We start from the raw sequence: 17,821 nt of genomic DNA, 5'->3' as shown, positions 1-17,821 counted from the left end.
AACTCCATCACAATCCCATAATCCTGGGAGAAAAACACAGTGCTAATTATGAGCTGCTGAGATCTGAGGGCTCTAGCTAGCTGGGAGTAAACACACTACTCCCTATCGCATAGCCCGGTCCCACAAACAGCCTTATCACAGCTTTACAGCTGTCGATAAAGAACAAATCTTCGCCATGGTTACAGCCTGTCAATCACGCTTGAGTTCTATGAGGGGAATTCAACACCGAGCAGTTTAGTGTGGGGATGCAGTATTAGACTTTGGATTCACTGGGTTTGATTTCACTGACAATGGGAACTGTGTGTGGGGGTGAGGTGCCTTTTAAATTGTAATGGTCAAATGGTCAATTGAATAGCGTTGAAGTACTTAGTGCTTAGATAAAGAACCAGCCAATGGTTCAGAGGACCACACTAGGGCTAGATGGAAGTTAAAGTTAACAACAGATCTAGGATCAGATGATCCTTAACTGAATTCAGGGGGATGAAAAAGTATCTGCAGCTGTATCAGTGATAGGCGAAACCTCTGGCAGGTGTGTTAATTGGCAGGTAAGCACCAATTAATAGCAGCAAATAGGGCACAGGGGAATTATCATGACCTCAAAAGGATCTACGGCCTATTCAGTACTAATGGTATGCTAATCACTCACTACAGTAATTACTCACGCGTTTGGAGTGCCCTTCTGCCCACAGAACTGTCCGTAGCTGTCTGTAGGGTAGATCACCTTCCTGGGGTCACCTTGTAGCCACGCTGGAGAAAAAAAAAGAACGAGTGAGAGAGAGAGAGACACGGAGACACAGAATGAGAGAGAAAGAAGCAGACAGATCGAGAGAGAAATGGAGAGAGAGAGACACACACAAAGAGGGAGAAAGAAGAAGATGGAGAGAGGAAGCGAGAATAAATCATCCTCTTTTATCTCTGTTTTTTAATACCGAAATAAAATAAATATAGATGAAAAGTCTGGATAGACTGAAGTCTTATTCCCACTCCCTGAATCAAACGGTTCAGTTTCTTTTGTATTGGAGAATCTCAACGTGTTCTTCAGCTCCTCTGGCAGGGTTTTAAAGACGAGGTCATTGTGTGTCTAACTGCTGCTCTGCTGTAAAAAACGCAATCACACTTCTCATTCCAGAGGCTACTGCTCTTCTAAGGCTTATTTTCTGCATCGTTTACAGCATTGTTCAGAAAGCATACAGGAAAGGAGATTTTGCTTTCTAAGACACCATGTGTGTATGTGTGTATGTGTGTGTGTGTGTGTGTGTGTGTGTGTGTGTGTGTGTGTGTGTGTGTGTGTGTGTGTGTGTGTGTGTGTGTATACGTGCATGTTTTGTCTTTGTGTGTCGATTCGTTTTGATCAATAGTAGTACCTTTTCTCTATCAATGAGAGGCTGTCAGTGACTACCTCAGTCTAACAGTCTGACTGACTAAAGGAATCATTAAGGTAGTATTCCAGAACCATCCGATTCTAAATTGAATGCTTCTGTACAGTATCTGAAACTTAGTGAGTGCTAACGACAGACTTATAAGGAAATATAGAGATGGATGGGCATGTGCGGACCTAGCCCTGTTGATATATGGTATGGTTGCAGCTGCTCTACAAATCAAAGCGAATCAGTAATTATGCTGAATAAATCATACACTGAATGATGTCAGAATTAATCTTTCTGGTATGGTCAAAGTTTACTGTAAATCAGCACAACCAGAGGATTTCCCCCAAACCACACAGGATGACTCTGGGAGATAAATTGTGTGTGTTGGTGATGCCAGCTGTTTGTTCATCCGCATCTGCCCACAATACCTAATAACCCATCCGCAACCTCTTGACTATATGTGATAAAGTTCAAATCTGAGGACCGCACCTGACCCTAACCCGCTAATAGGGCGATAGAAAATGCACTGTTCAGTCAGAGACGGCAGAATAATTTGACAGGGGGTGCAGTATTTTTGTTGTTGTTGCCGGTTTTAAGGAAATTAAAAGCAGTGAAAACGACCCAACATGTTTCTGATAAGATTTCAGTTTCGGCTTGGATGCATATTTTATGTGGTAGATATACTATCAGCTTTTATGATGCTGATAAGATAGCACCTTTACAGACGGTCCCTAACATTCTGAAATAAATAAATAATATTTCTCCACTCCTGTTCCTGTGTCAATTTACATTTGATGTATACATTTTACTGCAAGAAATGCTTAATTCGGCAGGAGTTAATATTAAGACAATGTGAGAGGTTATAAACCTCCAGTCAGTGTCCAGATTTCAGTTTCCATTTAACCCATCAGGACAGTAGGTTAGAGTTCCTTGATGTGCTATAGGCCTATTTGAAGTCCCGTTTTGTCACTGTCTAATATGTATATTGCCTCACAATCATCCTCTTTTACCACTTCACCAAATCTTTACCAAACATTACTTTTCTGGGCCCTCATTCCCTTTCTTTTCAACTCTCCATTTCGTAGCTTTTCTCTTATTGAATTAAACTCTGACATTGTCATTTTTGCCTCAGTGGATAGACATTAAGATTCTGCCCAAGTTCCCAAAAGCATTTGGCGATTGGCGTGTATTTGGCACACGTACGTACAGTAAGACAATAAAGCTTAGGCTTACGCACTAATGGCAGATCAAAAATTACGAGAAAAAAACCCAATGTAGCCTATAGATATGAATTGCACAAGAATGATACATTTATGGATTTTTAATGCATTGATCTTTTCTCTTTATTCAACCCGCTTGCTACCCACCCGCACTTCATCCATACAATATTTTATGACCCTAAACCCGCCCGCGGATATAACCACAGGGACTGCAGGTTATGAGTCAACCCGAAAATCCTGACTGTGTGTCTGTGTGTGTATGTGTCTGTGTGACAGAGAAAGGCTAAGGCAGAGAAAAGAAAGAAGATTGAAGAGAGTGTGTGTTCCTGAGAGGATGAAGTCATTATGGATGTTTGTGGGATGTAGAGGGGCTTGGAGTGGAGTAGATTGTAGTAAGGTGTGTGTGTGAGATTTTGCACGTGTGTATTTTGTGTGGGTTTATGCATATGAAGGAGGGGGAGGGGGGCTCTCCTCTCCTGATGGCATGAGGTCATTGGTAGCTGGCAGGCGGTATGAAGAGTTAAGAATGACTTCATCATCACTCCAATATCAAGCTCTCTAAACGCTCTATTGGTTTTGACTGCCAGCATCCCTACTGCTCTTTAAAGAATGAGATCACACTAAAATATGAGACCAGAGCTCCACACGCCTTTACCGAGGTGAACTCATACTAAAACATGAGATGGAATGGCCGTGGCATATTGAAAAATAATGAACTCATACAAAAATATGAGTCTATAGCGCTGGGTTGCAGCAAAAGGGGACAACTTATATTATAATGGGTCTGTATGGCAAGGTTAAATAATGACGTTGGAAGGAATAAGGCCAGATCGGCAATTAAAGGTAATGGGTAGCCGATGGCCAGTAAGTTGCTTCTATGAACTTGAATCAGCTGCATCAAAGAAGGGTTAGGATTGGGATGCTCCTCATCTCAATGTTTCAGAAGCTGAATATATCAACAACAACAAAAAACTGATGCCTGCATTCACTTATTCTGAAAATTGGAGGGATTTATTTGTGTGCTGACTTGCCAAGGCCATTCTCTGGTTGAATTTGGCTACAGGACTAAATGTATGTTTTTATAGTGTGCAACTAAGCACTGCAAGTTAGGTTTTGATTGAATGAAGCTCTACGTTGTCAAAGGCAATGTCACAGTAGGAAACGTTCCCTTTTTCAACAGAGACCCCATGTTGCGACTGTCAAAAGGCCTGAACCAAAAGGATTTTTGAACAATGGCTTCTCTCTTCTCTCTCTCCCTGCCTGTTCTTTTCTGAATATCACTTTATTCAACACTGACCAGATATCAGTCATAACCCAACTCTACTACAAGAATCAATACACAGGATTGCTGTATTTTCCCTTTCTGCGTTTTATCCTTCTCTCTTTTCTCAACGATACATCTTCCTTTTATTGGGCTACAGTTGGGCATAGGGAGTAGGGCTGCCTATAACGTTTGCACCTAGTGGGAATGGCAATATAAGGGGAACAATTGATTGCATTAATGAGTAAGTATTCACAGGGGGGGAATACTTTTCACCCCTGGTGAGACAAAACCGTGACTCGTCAGTGGGGGGGGGGGTCCGCTAACAGGGGAAATTGTAGAGTACAGCATGCATAGTAAATAGCTGCTTCTATTCAATTTTGAAGCAACTTTATCTTCAGTGCAGTCACTCCTAAACCTACACTTTTAATTCTTTAGCTGTTTACCATTTCTGAGATCATTACTATGAGAAAACGTACACAACTTTTGAAGCAGAACCAATCACTGCGCGATGGATTGATCTTTAGCAGAAGAGGGGAGAGAGGGAGTAAAATAATAAAGAGATAAGAGAGGGAAGCCCAGAAGCGCTTCATAGAGCTGTGGGAGGAACATGAAAACAGTCATTTCTACCATCTTCAGAGGTGATGTGAACCCAACGTCTTCAAACTGTCTTTGAATAGAACAGATGCTACACACCTCTCGCTCTCTCTTTGTATCTCTCTACAGCACAATGTATGATCTGTAGCTATGTTCACTATCTCTCACACTTGCTACTTTCTTTGCTACTCTTTCTTTCTCTCCATCTCTTGTTTCTCTGACACAAACACACCCTTTCTTGTGTTCATCTTACTACTCCGCCATCTAACTAAGTAGTTCGAACCGACTGCTATTCGGTTTTATCTTTCTCTAACATGGTGGTGAGTATTGATGGTGGGATTTCAGAGCCCTCTGATCAAAGGTTCATCTACTGACTCCCACTCAGGGGGACAGTGTATTTGAGTTTGGGCCACTGTGGCAATATCATTGCTTACAATTAACATGTCTAAACACAACTCATGTAGCATCTCCTTTTCATTGCTTGTTTACACTGTTTTGAACGTAACAGAACTTTGACTCCACTAGGACGATGAAATAAAGGATAATGCTTGTCTCACATTGGCATAATTTCTAGACATTTGGGAATGTGAGACAGCTGGACATCGAGTTTTGTCCAATGCATGTAGACCTATACGTCATGAAGAGTTGTGAGTTCCCATGTATAGACATCCTTCCACTGTTCTGGTAATATAGTGGTTATGGTCCACTCACCCACAGTCCCCAGTGCTATGTATCCAAAGACGACGATGACGAAGATCACACAGCAAAACAAGTCTGTGCAGCTTCTGTAGAGAGGGAAAAAAACAAAGGGAGAAAGAGGTAGAGACAGATAATCTCAATTGCACACTACTTCTCAATTCCCATTGGATGAGAAAGCAAGAGGTCCCTCCCTCTGACCTTCTTCTCCAATGGGTTTTGAGAAGGAGGCAAGGGGAGAGGATGCGAGGAGTATGCAATTGAGATTCTCCCATTGAGATAGGAAGAGAGAGAAAGAAGAAGAAAAGGTCAATATCCTTGAGGCTTTCAACATACCCTGAGAGAGAGAAACGAGAGGACAGAGAGATAAATACACACCAAGGCCTTGCTCATTATTCTGGTAAAGATCAAAACAGCTGCAGAGGGGACCATGGTGATGAGATGCTTTCACAACGGAAAATAAATATTAACCTCAACAATCTGCTGCTATGACTCTCTCTAGACACATCACATTCCCATACTCTCATTCCCAGGGTTTGGCAATCAGAATGGCTCTTGCAGTGTGTATACCTGTGTGTGGCAAGTGCTTACATCTTTCTATCCAACCGGGGACGGGATAGTGTCAAATATCCACAAACAGTAGTGCGTGTGTACACATGTGTGTGTGTGTGGTGTGGGGGGGGGGGGTGTATATGTTGTTTACACATGTTCCGATCCTGATTATTGTCAGCGTGGTTTCCAGGAAAATCAGCGCCCTACAGTACCAGTCAAAAATGGGACACACCTCTCTTTCAACGGTTTTTCTTTATTTTACACTATTTTTCTACATGTACAAATTAGTAGAAGACATCAAAACTATGAAATAACACATATGGTATCATGTAGTAACCAAGAAAGTGTGAAAACATCAATCATTATTTTTATTTTGAGATTCTTCAAAAGTAGCTGCCTTTGCCTTGATGCAGCTTTGCACACTCTTTGCATTCTCTCACACCATTCTAGTCTTTCATTTGGTAGTCGCCTGGATGTATTTCATTATTATCACGTGTGCATGTTAAAGTTTCATTTGTGGAAATGTCTTTCCTTCTTAATTCATTTGAGCCAATCAGTTGTGTTGTGACAAGGTAGGGGTGGTATACAGAAGATAGCCCTATTTGGTAAAGACCAAGTCCATATTACAGCAAACATCTCAAATAAGCAAAGAGAAATGACAGTCATCTATACTTTTTGATTTTATTTAAGTTTATTTCACATTTATTTAACCAGGAGCTGGTAAAACAGTTCTCATTTACAACTGCGACCTGGCCAAGATAAAGCAAGCAGTGCGACACAAAAACACAACAGAGTTACACATGGAATAAACAAGCGTACAGTCAATAAACAATAGGAAAAAAAATTAAGTCTATATACAGTGTGTGCAAATTGCGTGAGGAGTAGGCAATAAATAGGCCATAGTAGAGAAGTAATTATAATTTAGCAGATTAACACTGGAGTGATAAATGAGCAGATGATGATGTGCAAGTAGAGATACGGGTGAGCAAAAGAGCAGAAAGTAATAAACAATATGGGGATGAGGTAGGTAGATTGGGTGGGCTATTTACAGTAACTATGTACAGCTGCAGCGATCGGTTAGCTGCTCAGATAGCTGATGTTAAAGTTAGTGAGGGAAATATAGTCTCCAGCTTCAGCAATTTTTGCAATTCGTTCCAGTCACTGGCAGCAGAGAACTGGAAGGAAAGGCGGCCAAAGGAGGTGTTGGCTTTGGGGACGACCAGTGAGATATACAGTGGGGCAAAAAAGTATTTAGTCAGCCACCAATTGTGCAAGTCTCCCACTTAAAAGATGAGAGGCCTGTAATTTTCATCATAGGTACACTTCAACTATGACAGACAAAATGAGAAGAAAAAAAAATCCTGAAAATCACATTGTAGGATTTTTTATGCATTTATTTGCAAATTATGGTGGAAAATAAGTATTTGGTCAATAACAAAAGTTTATCTCAATACTTTGTTATATACCCTTCGTTGGCAATGACAGAGGTCAAACATTTTCTGTAAGTCTTCACAAGGTTTTCACACACTGTTGCTGGTATTTTTGGCCCATTCCTCCATGCAGATCTCCTTTAAGAGCAGTGATGTTTTGGGGCTGTTGCTGGGCAACACGGACTTTCAACTCCCTCCAAAGATTTTCTATGGGGTTGAGATCTGGAGACTGGCTAGGCCACTCCAGGACCTTGAAATGCTTCTTACGAAGCCACTCCTTCGTTGCCCGGGCGGTGTGTTTGGGATCATTGTCATGCTGAAAGACCAGCCACGTTTCATCTTCAATGCCCTTGCTGATGGAAGGAGGTTTTTCACTCAAAATCTCACGATACATGGCCCCATTCATTCTTTCCTTTACATGGATCAGTCGTCCTGGTCCCTTTGCAAGAAAAACAGCCCCAAAGCATGATGTTTCCACCGCAATGCTTCACAGTAGGTATGGTGTTTTTGGATGCAACTCAGCATTCTTTGTCCTCCAAACACGATGAGTTGAGTTTTTACCAAAAAGTTCTATTTTGGTTTCATCTGACCATATGACATTCTCCCATTCTTCTTCTGGATCATCCAAATGCTCTCTAGAAAACTTCAGACGGGCCTGGACATGTAGGCTTAAGCAGGGGGACACGTCTGGCACTGCAGGATTTGAGTCCCTTGCGGGTAGTGTGTTACTGATGGTAGGCTTTGTTACTTTCCAGCTCTCTGCAGGTCATTCACTAGGTCCCCCCGTGTGGTTCTGGGATTTTGCTCACCGTTCTTGTGATCATTTTGACCCACGGGGTGAGATCTTGCGTGGAGCCCAGATCGAGGGAGATTATCAGTGGTCTTGTATGTCTCCATTTCCTAATAATTGTCCCACAGTTGATCTCTTCAAACCAAGCTGCTTACCTATTGCAGATTCAGTTTCCCAGCCTGGTGCAGGTCTCAATTTTGTTCTGGTGTCCTTTGACAGCTCTTTGGTCTTGGCCATAGTGGAGTTGTGGAGTGTGACTGTTTGAGGTTGTGGACAGTGTTCTTTTATACTGATAACAAGTTCAAACAGGTGCCATTAATACAGGTAATGAGTGCAGGACAGAGGAGCCTCTTAAAAGAAGAGTTACAGGTCTGTGAGAGCCAGAAATCTTGCTTGTTTGTAGGTGACCAAATACTTATTTCCACCATATTAATTGCAAATAAATTCATACAAAATCTACAATGTGATTTTCTGGATTTTTCTCTCTCATTTGTCTGTCATAGTTGAAAGTGTACCTATGATGAAAATTACAGGCCTCTCTCATCTTTTTAAGTGGGAGAACTTGCACAATTGGTGGCTGACTAATATGTTTTTGCCCCACTGTATATACAGAGAAAAGAGTCGGCCTGAGAATTTAACCCTGTGGTACCCCCATAGAGACTGCCAAAGGTCCGGAACAACAGGCCCTCCGATTTGACACACTGAACTCTGTCTGCGAAGTAGTTGGTGAACCAGGCGAGGCAGTCATTTGAGAAACCAAGGCTGTTGAGTCTGCCGATAAGAATGTGGTGATTGACAGAGTCGAAAGCCTTGGCCAGGTCGATGAAGACGGCTGCACAGTACTGTCTTTTATCGATGGCGTTATGATATTGTTTAGTACCTTGAGCGTGGATGAGGTGCACCCGTGAACCAGCTCGGAAACCGGATTGCACACAGCGTAGAAGGTACGGTGGGATTCGAAATGGTCAGTGATCTGTTTATTAACTTGGCTTTCGAAAGCTTTAGAGAGGCAGGGCAGGAAGGATATAGGTCTATAACAGTTTGGGTCTAGAGTGTCTCCCCCTTTGAAGAGGGGGATGACCGCGGCAGCTTCCAATCTTTAGGGATCTCGAACGATATGAAAGAAAGGTTGAACAGACTGGTAAATGGGGTTGCAGCTCTTTCAGAACATCTGCTATCTGGATTTGGGTGAAGGAGAAGCTGGGGAGGCTCTGGCAAGTAGCTGCGGGGGGGGGGGGGCGGAGCTGTTGGCCGGGTTCGGGGGTTGGGGTAGCCAGGCGGAAAGCATTGCCAGCCGTAGAGAAATGCTTATTGAAATATTCGATTATCATGGATTTATCGGTGGTGACCGTGTTACCTAGCCTCAGTGCAGTGGGCAGCTGGGAGGAGGTGCTCTTGTTCTCCATGGACTTTACAGTGTCCCGAAACTTTTTGTAGTTAGAGCTACAGGATGCAAATTTCTGCTTGAAAAAGCTAGCCTTAGCTTTCCTGACTGACTGAGTGTATCGATTCCTGACTTCCCTGAACAGTTGCATATCGCGGGGACTATTCGATGCTATTGCAGTCCGCCACAGGATGTTTTTGTGCTGGTCAAGGGCAGTCAGGTCTGGAGTGAACCAAGGGCTATATCTGTTCTTAGTTCAACATTTTTTGAAAGGGGCATGCTTATTTAAGATGGTGAGGAAATTCTTTTTAAAGAACAACCAGACATCCTCGACTGACGGGATGAGGTCAATATCCTTCCAGGACACCCGGGCCAGGTCGATTAGACAGGCCTGCTCGCAGAAGTGTTTTAGGGAGCGTTTGACAGTGATGAGGGGTGATCGTTTGACCGCGGACCTATAGCGGATGCAGGCAATGAGGCAGTGATTACTGAGATCCTGATTGAAAACAGTAGAGGTGTATTTGGAGGGCAAGTTGGTCAGGATAACTTGAGGGTGCCCATGTTTACGGATTTAGGGTTGTACCTGGTGGGTTCCTTGATGATTTGTGTGAGATTGAGGGCATCTAGCTTAGATTGTAGGACTGCCGGGATGTTAAGCATATCCTAGTTTAGGTCACCTAACAGAACGAACTATGAAGATATGTGAATTGATTGCCCCTCATCTATGGTGTCCAGGGCACAGCTGGGAGCTGAGGGGGGTCTATAACAGGCAGCAACAGTGAGAGACTTATTTCTGGAGAGATACATTTTTTAAATTAGAAGCTCGAACTGTTTGGGCATAGAACTTGAAAGTATGACAGAACTTTGCAAGCTATCTCTGCAGTAGATTGCAACTCCTCCCCCTTTGGCAGTTCTATCTTGACAGAAAATGTTGTAGTTGGGTATGGAAATCTCAAAATATTTTGGTGGCCTTCCTAAGCCAAGATTCAGACATGGCAAGCACATCAGGGTTGGCGGAGTGTGCTAAAGCAGTGAGTAAAACAAACTTAGGGAGGAGGCTTCTGATGTTGACATGCATGAAACCAAGGCTTTTTCGATTACAGAAGTCAACAAATGAGAGTGCCTGGGGACACGCAGGACCTGGGTTAACCTCCACATCACCCGAGGAAGAGGATAAGGGTACGGCTAAAGGCTATCAAAACTGGTTGTCTAGTAAAAGGAGCAGATTTCTGGGCGTGGTAGAATAGATTCAGGGCATAATGTGCAGACAGGGGTATGGTGGGGTGCGGGTAAGCCCAGGCACTGAGTGATGATAAGAGGTTGCATCTCTGGACGTGCTGGTTATACTGGGTGAGGTCACCGCATGTGGGACACCGCATGTGGGACAAAGGAGGAATCTGAGGCATGTAGAGTGGGACTAGGGGCTCCACTGTAAACTAAAACAATGATAACTATCCTAAACAACAGTATACAAGGCATATTGACATTGAGAGACATAAAGCGAGGCATAAAGCAATCACAGGTGTTGATTGGGAGAGCTAGCTAAGACAACAACGGGTAAGACAACAACAGCTAATCAGCTAAGACAACAACAACAGGTAAAATGGCGATGAATGGGCAGAGATGGTCGGTTAACTACACACAGGCCCTGAGTTCGGGGCTAGGGCCGACAGATAAACAAAAAATATATACAAAATGGAGTACCGTGGTAAATGACCAGTCCAGCAGGCATCAGCTATGTAGACAACTGATCATAGGGTCCAGTGAACAGCAATAGATGGAACAGGGAAGCTGCGGGGTAGTTGTTACTACGCTAGCACGCCGTTTAAATTTAGCAGGCCAGGGTAAGTAGAGTTCTTGTTGGCTGCTTGAAAGAAAGACCCAGAGCTACCTCTGCTGTAAAGGAGAAGTTCATTAGAGTCACTAGTTCATTGGAATTGCAGCACAAATAAATGCCTCAAAGAGTTCAAGTAACAGACACATCTCAACATCAACTGTTCAGAGGAGACTGCGTGAATCAGGCCTTCATGGTCCAATTGCTGCAAAGAAACCACTACTAAAGGACACCAATAAGAAGAAGAGACTTGCTTGGGCCAAGAAACACGAGCAATGGACATTGCATGGAGGATGTGTGATGTTGTGGGAGTACTTTGCTGGTGACACTGTTGGTGATTTATTTAGAATTCAAGGCACACTTAACCAGCATGGTTACCACAGCAATCTGCAGCGATACGCCATCCCATCTGGTTTGCACTTAGTGGGACTATCATTTGTTTTTCAACAGGACAATGACCCAACACACCTCCAGGCTGTGTAAGGGCTATATGACCAAGAAGGAGAGTGATGGAGTGCTGCTTCAGATGACCTGGCCTCCACAATCCCCTGACCTCAACTCAATTGAGATGGTTTGGGATGAGTTGGACCGCAGAGTGAAGGAAAAGCAGCCAACAAGTACTCAGCTTTGGGAACTCCTTCAAGACAGTTGGAAAAGCATTCCGGGTGAAGCTGGTTGAGAGAATGCCAAGCGTGTGCAAAGCTGTCGTCAAGGCAAAGGGTGGCTACTTTGAAGAATCTCAAATATATTTGTTTAACACTTTTGGATACTACATGATTCCATATGTGTTATTTCATAGTTGTGATGTCTTCACTATTATTCTACAATGTAGAAAATAATAAAAATAAAGAAAAACCCTTGAATGAGTAGGTGTGTCCAAACTTTTGACTGGTACTGTATCTAGCGTCATGTTTAATATATCTTAATCAGCTTATATGTCAATCGAATGCATAGAAACCCCTGCCTGGCTTCCCAGTTGACTACTTAGAGAGCACTGAGGTAATGCCTGATTAAACAGACCATGACTGTCAGGTTGTGTGTTCAAGGAATAGAGACCAGGTTGTGATTGGCAGCACTGGAACAGGACTCTTGTGGTCATGTGTGTCACTGAGGTTATATTGCGGCGTTAGTGAGAGGCCTGGTGTTAAGCTGCACAGCAGGCTTTCACAAACATACAGCCCAACGCTCCCTACTGCTCCCCAGCGCTCAATAATTCAGCCTTTAGCTGAGCTCAGGCAGCACTTTCCCCTGGTCTAACAGAAATGCATAGACACACAGAACTGTACACAAACACACACGGTGAGCAAGAATGTGAGGAGTGGTGGGACAGGTTGAAGTTAACTCTGTCTTTCCTAATCAATCAAAATCATTGTTCCTCTCCTTCTCCATGCGAAATAAACCCTCCTGCCTCCTTGTTGATAGTAGGTCTGTCTGGACTAGTCAGTGTTTTCCTGCTCTGTTTATGCAGTCGTGTCCTTTCCAATCCTCTGGAACGACCCTGCTTGATGCTGAATCTGCTGCGCTGCACATTCTGTCCTCTCCTCTTAACTCTCATTCACCAGCTGTTGAGCAGAGTTAAACACACTGACATGAGAGCAGAAACCTTGGCTAAACGCAGGCAGGGAGAGATGGAGGAGAAGAGAGAGTGTGTTTGTGTGAGAGAAAGAGAGATAGTTGTTCTAAAAACCCGGAGGACACTCAACAGGGCTGTGCTGTTTGCTGAGTCGCTGTCATGGATTCAAATTTCACAGGATAGTTTGGAAGGAAAGAAACAGTCAGTGAGAATTGATGCGACCTGGGATTCAATAGCCTGACACCTGATCTGTTCGTGCTCTTTTGCCAATTTGTAGCATTGAGTGACAAGCAGTTGGAAAGAGAACAAACAGATCTGAGATTCAATAATCGACTGGTTTAATCTACGGCCATCTCTAAAATCACTTCATTAAACGACTCCATATCTCTCACTCAAAATAGACATTGAAGAGACGGAATTAATTTCTAGTTTCTAATTAAAACCTCTGATACATTGATCCTGCAGGACTACTTTATGTCTCTGAATTGGAACTCGGTTAAATGATTCTAACTATGGCTGTGAACGGTAATGAGAAGTTGATTAATGATTCTAACTATGGCTGTGAACGGTAATGAGAAGTTGATTAATGATTCTAACTATGGCTGTGAACGGTAATGAGAAGTTGATTAATGATTCTAACTATGGCTGTGAACGGTAAATTGACAGCTGGTGAAAAATGGTCTTGAAATTATACCTGCACAAAACAAGAACAGTTCAATATTTTTGTACTGTATGACTTTAAAACAGATAAACTACTTACATATATTTCTATGACTTTAAAATACCAAACGTTCATCAAACAGGCTAGGTTTTCTGCATTCTCTATTTGCGCTAGTCTACTGTAAATGACTGGATAAAAGACTAGCCATAACTTTGCAACTACCAACAAACTGCAAGTAGTACGTTTGCCACGGGTCTCTTTAGGACAAAAGATAAAGGTGAAAAGGGCATTGAACTGGTAAAGCTGGCAAACCAGCACTCCAAAGCAGCAGCCTCACTGCTTTAACATAACAACTAACTTGGTAGGTTCCCATCCACATCCAGATGGATACACCGAGTTGAGTCTGCAGCTTTGCAAAAACTCTAAAAGAGTTTGTCATCTGGGGAGGATCTCTGTATTGCTGGAACAAAGCCAGTGTGTCATCAGTAGTTCCTTTAGCTAAGATATCAACTGAGGCCTGGAATTACTGCTGGGGTGAAAACACTGATACAGAGAAATCCTAAAATAATCAAATAGAACAAGATAAAAGCTGGATGCCCGGAAACTTACGGTGTAGCTATAAAACGTTTTGGTAATTGAATTATTTGTGTGTAATTTTTGTCACCAAAAGAGCTTCACAAGCAGCACCACACACACACACACACACACAAGCAAAATCTATAATTACATCTCTGCAGCTCCCTGCTCTGACTAAGGGAAGCGTTCAGTAGAAGATCAGAGGAAGTGTTAAAATGGCAGAATGAATTTCTTCTCTCTGGGAATAACAGCAATAATCTACCACGCCATTCCCCTGATCACCAATTAACAACATAGAATCCCCACAACACAACTCCTTCAGAAGAGTCCTATAACAAGACCCATCCCTCCACCCACTTTCAACACCAATACACTGCAATCCTCACAACACAACAAGCCACTCAAGCCTCTTTTATTCAGCCACTCTTTTCTCCTGGATGGGTTTTGTCAGTGAGGTCTAATTAAGGATTTAAAGGGTCCTCCTCATTTCTTATTTACACATCCAACTCTGCTCCGCTCCCCGCCACCCATCTCTGTCTGGGTTAGTGGGGCTCTTCTAGCCAACTGACCTGGTTCCAGTTCTAGCCGGTTTGAACTGCAGCCACACTGATTGCAGCCAGTTACCGGAGTTTCTAATAGCCATCGATTTCCTCCCTGTTTTTCTCCCTCTTTTCTTTGACATGCTTTTATCTGTGATGCTGTCAGACAGGAGAGGGGGGGGGGGGGGTGTTCTCTCTCCAGCTTCTCTCAGGTTTAATGCTCTGTCTATGAGATTGGTAGGGAAGGGAGGGTCTGTATCGTCGATGAATGTTGGCTGGAGAATCTCAAATGTTTGGGTTTGGTTTATAATGGAATGGAGGTTTGGTTACTGCTTCTGACAGTATTGTTGTGATGTAGTGGCAAAAAATTGTATAACATGGATGGTATTAGAATAGATAAAGAACATTTATATCTCTATGGGTAATAGTCTGTCTGAACATTTTGAAACACCAAATCCTATTATTGAATACTGTGGAATAATCTTCAGTTATGTCACCAAATAATAATCTCTTATATTACCTGAAATGTAATTGGTCGACACTGGGTTAAGCACAACTGACATTTCAGAGGGTCTGTATGAGTTTAGGCTTAGCTCACAGTAAATATTAGCTTTAAAGTTAGTATTAGCTATAGCCTATAAATGTAATTTCCATGACAGAGTCATTTTCATTTCAGTCAGAGATTAGAGCAGACCATGGGCTCTGTCTCAAATCACACCCTATTCTCCGATTAGTGCACTACTTTTAAAAGGGTAAGGGACATTGCCCTTAGAAAATGTAAATGAATTATATCAAAATCAGACTACTGTCAATATAGCAAAGGGACTAGCCTGCCAGCAGGGCAGTTCCATGGTGACTACAGCTCTCTTGTGAATGTGTGTCTTTAACATTGATGTGTAGTATTAAAAGTTGTGTAGTACATCACCAAAGCCTTAAAACATGTGTACTACAGTACATCATCAGTGGGACAGCCCTTTGGCAGCAGACTCTCCTTTCATAATCACTCCTAGCTATTGGGTGTGTTCGAGTAGTAAGACTAACGAAGCTGACTGTAGACGAAAGTCGATGAGTGAAGTCTGTGACAGCCAAAAGTCAGACACTGTTGTGGTTTTCAAACAGCAAGGCTCAGATCCGCATGGCAGTGTTACCATAGCTGCTATTGTTCATAAACATGTCTTTATAAATGTTTAAAGAAAATTTTTCAATACTCCCATATCATACACTCACTGAAAACATAACGTGTGTGCAAATAATTGGTTAGAGAGAGGTCTCAAATATAACTTTCATTTGTAGCCCCTGTAGCTTTAGAATTTTGGCAAAGTTGGTTCCTGTTTCAGTCATGTCTTTGATCACGCTCGCGTGGTTCAACAAAAAACACCTTAATGAGTGGTTGACAAATAGCGCCTCCCACAATGCAGGTGATGGCTGCATGGTGCAGTTACTGAGAAGCAACTACAGCGACTTCATCTAAAACTGCATGACCTTTGATCACATGTTTAGTCCATGCAGTCGACATTGTAGGCGCAAGTCAGAACATTTGTATCCCCATAATGCAACACACTTTGAAAGTTGGTGAACAACGATGGTCACTGACTAGACAAAATGTATCCGCTCGAACGTGCCCATTGGCAGCAGTGTATTGAAGAGGTAGCCTTGCAAGCCGCCTGATTTTGCAAGCTGACATTAATGTTCGCTGGCTGGACATTTTTACAGGGGTTGATACATTTTTCGTTAGAGCAAGTCAAGTCTGAAATTTTCAAGTTGAAATTACTAACTTTTTAAACCTTGAATACACTACAATTTGCATTTCCTGTTGTGCAGGAAAATTCTATGCGACAACAGAGTGATCAAATTAAGATAACAAATCTGTAGCAACAAGCCCTCAGTCACAGCAATGAAACAATCAAGACGCACAGTTAAACTGTGATAATGCAAAAGGAAAGTGAAACATTACCTGTTGCAGATTGGTCCTCTAAATGTTGGGTCAAACTTGCGTGGTTCTCCTGAAGAAGAGACATTTCCACATTAGTCAAAGTGATGAAGTGATACAAAGAATAACGATACGAAACATGATTAAGCAGGTGTCAGCTAAGCTAACTCAATGGCCGAACAGCAAGACCCAAAGCATGAATGGGTCCATAGACAAGGAGTGTAGAAACTCTGTAGGGGAGTGTACTGGTCTTTGAAAAATAAATTATAATAAGATTGAGAAGTTCAGGACCAGAGTTTGAATTGATTGAATTGAATTGATTTGAAAAAAATGTAAATACATACGGGCGCTCCAGCCGGTGACGCCTCCACATACAATTTAAGAAAATCATCAAAGATAACACAATGAAGCTTAAAATCGAACTGCCTGTAGCTCAGGCCCTGAAGCAAGGATATGCATATACTTGGTACTATTTGAAAGGAAACACTTTGAAGTTTGTGGAAATGTGAAAGGAATGTAGGAGAATAACACAATAGATCTGGTAAAAGATAATACAAAGCAAAAACCAACCGTTCTTTTGTATTTTTTTTGGTACCATCATCTTTGAAATGCAAGTGAAAGGTCATAATGTATTATTCCAGCCCAGGAGCAATTTAGATTTTGGCCGCTAGACGGCAGCAGTGTATGTGCAACGTTTTAGACTGATCCAATGAACTATTGCATTTATATCAAGACTGCCCAAATGTGCCTAATTTGTTCATTAATAACTTTTCATGTTCAAAATTGTGCACTCTCCTCAAACAATAGCATGGTATTCTTTCACTGTAATAGCTACTGTAAATTGGACAGTGCAGTTAGATTAACAATAATTTAAGCTTTCGGCCAGTATCAGATGTCTATGTCCTGGGAAATGTTCTCGCTACTTACAACCTCATGTTAATCGCATTAGCCTACATTAGCTCAACAGTCCTGTGGATGGGACACCGATCCCGAAGAAGTTTTTAAGAGATTGAAGCAGAGAAAGAATTTGTGATTCTGGGCAAAAAATTACTTCACTGTGGGTTGTTGAAGGTGACTTTCTGAGTTTGTGTTTTCACATTTTCACTCAGGTGTATGAACAATTTTTTCTCCTCTCTGGTTTCTGTCATCTTGTCTGAATAATGCAGTTGGATTTTGCAGAGTCAGTTTGTTCCCCCCTCCTTATTTTACCAGGTAAGTTGACTGAGAACACATTCTCATTTCTGGCAACATTCTCATTTCTGGCAACAACCTGGGGACTAGTTACAGGAAATGAATGAGCCATTTGGAAGCTGGGAATGATTAGGTGGCCATGATGGTATGAGGGACAGATTGGCAATTTAGCCATGACACCAGGGTTAACACCCCTACGATAAGTGCCATGGGATCTTTA

At 42.4% G+C, this 17,821-nt stretch overlaps 1 protein-coding gene across 4 annotated transcripts in view; it reads right to left on the bottom strand.

Moving 5' to 3' along the window:
* slc44a5a (solute carrier family 44 member 5a) overlaps window positions 1-17,821 on the bottom strand; it is a 70,318-nt gene that overhangs the window by 7,599 nt on the left and 44,898 nt on the right. For all 4 annotated transcript variants that reach the window (XM_024009168.2, XM_024009169.2, XM_024009170.2 and 1 more), the window contains exons 2-4: window positions 16,435-16,483; window positions 5,157-5,230; window positions 663-747 (exon numbers count right to left, since the gene is read on the bottom strand). In XM_024009168.2, coding sequence (XP_023864936.1) covers window positions 663-747; window positions 5,157-5,230; window positions 16,435-16,483 — 208 coding nt within the window. The remainder of the gene's footprint in view (window positions 1-662; window positions 748-5,156; window positions 5,231-16,434; window positions 16,484-17,821) is intronic.

Source organism: Salvelinus sp. IW2-2015, linkage group LG19, assembly GCF_002910315.2.
Source record: "Salvelinus sp. IW2-2015 linkage group LG19, ASM291031v2, whole genome shotgun sequence".
Lineage (NCBI taxonomy): Eukaryota > Metazoa > Chordata > Actinopteri > Salmoniformes > Salmonidae > Salvelinus > Salvelinus sp. IW2-2015.
The sequence above is the reverse complement of the archived record's forward strand: the minus strand, read 5'-3'. Positions and strand labels throughout refer to the sequence as shown.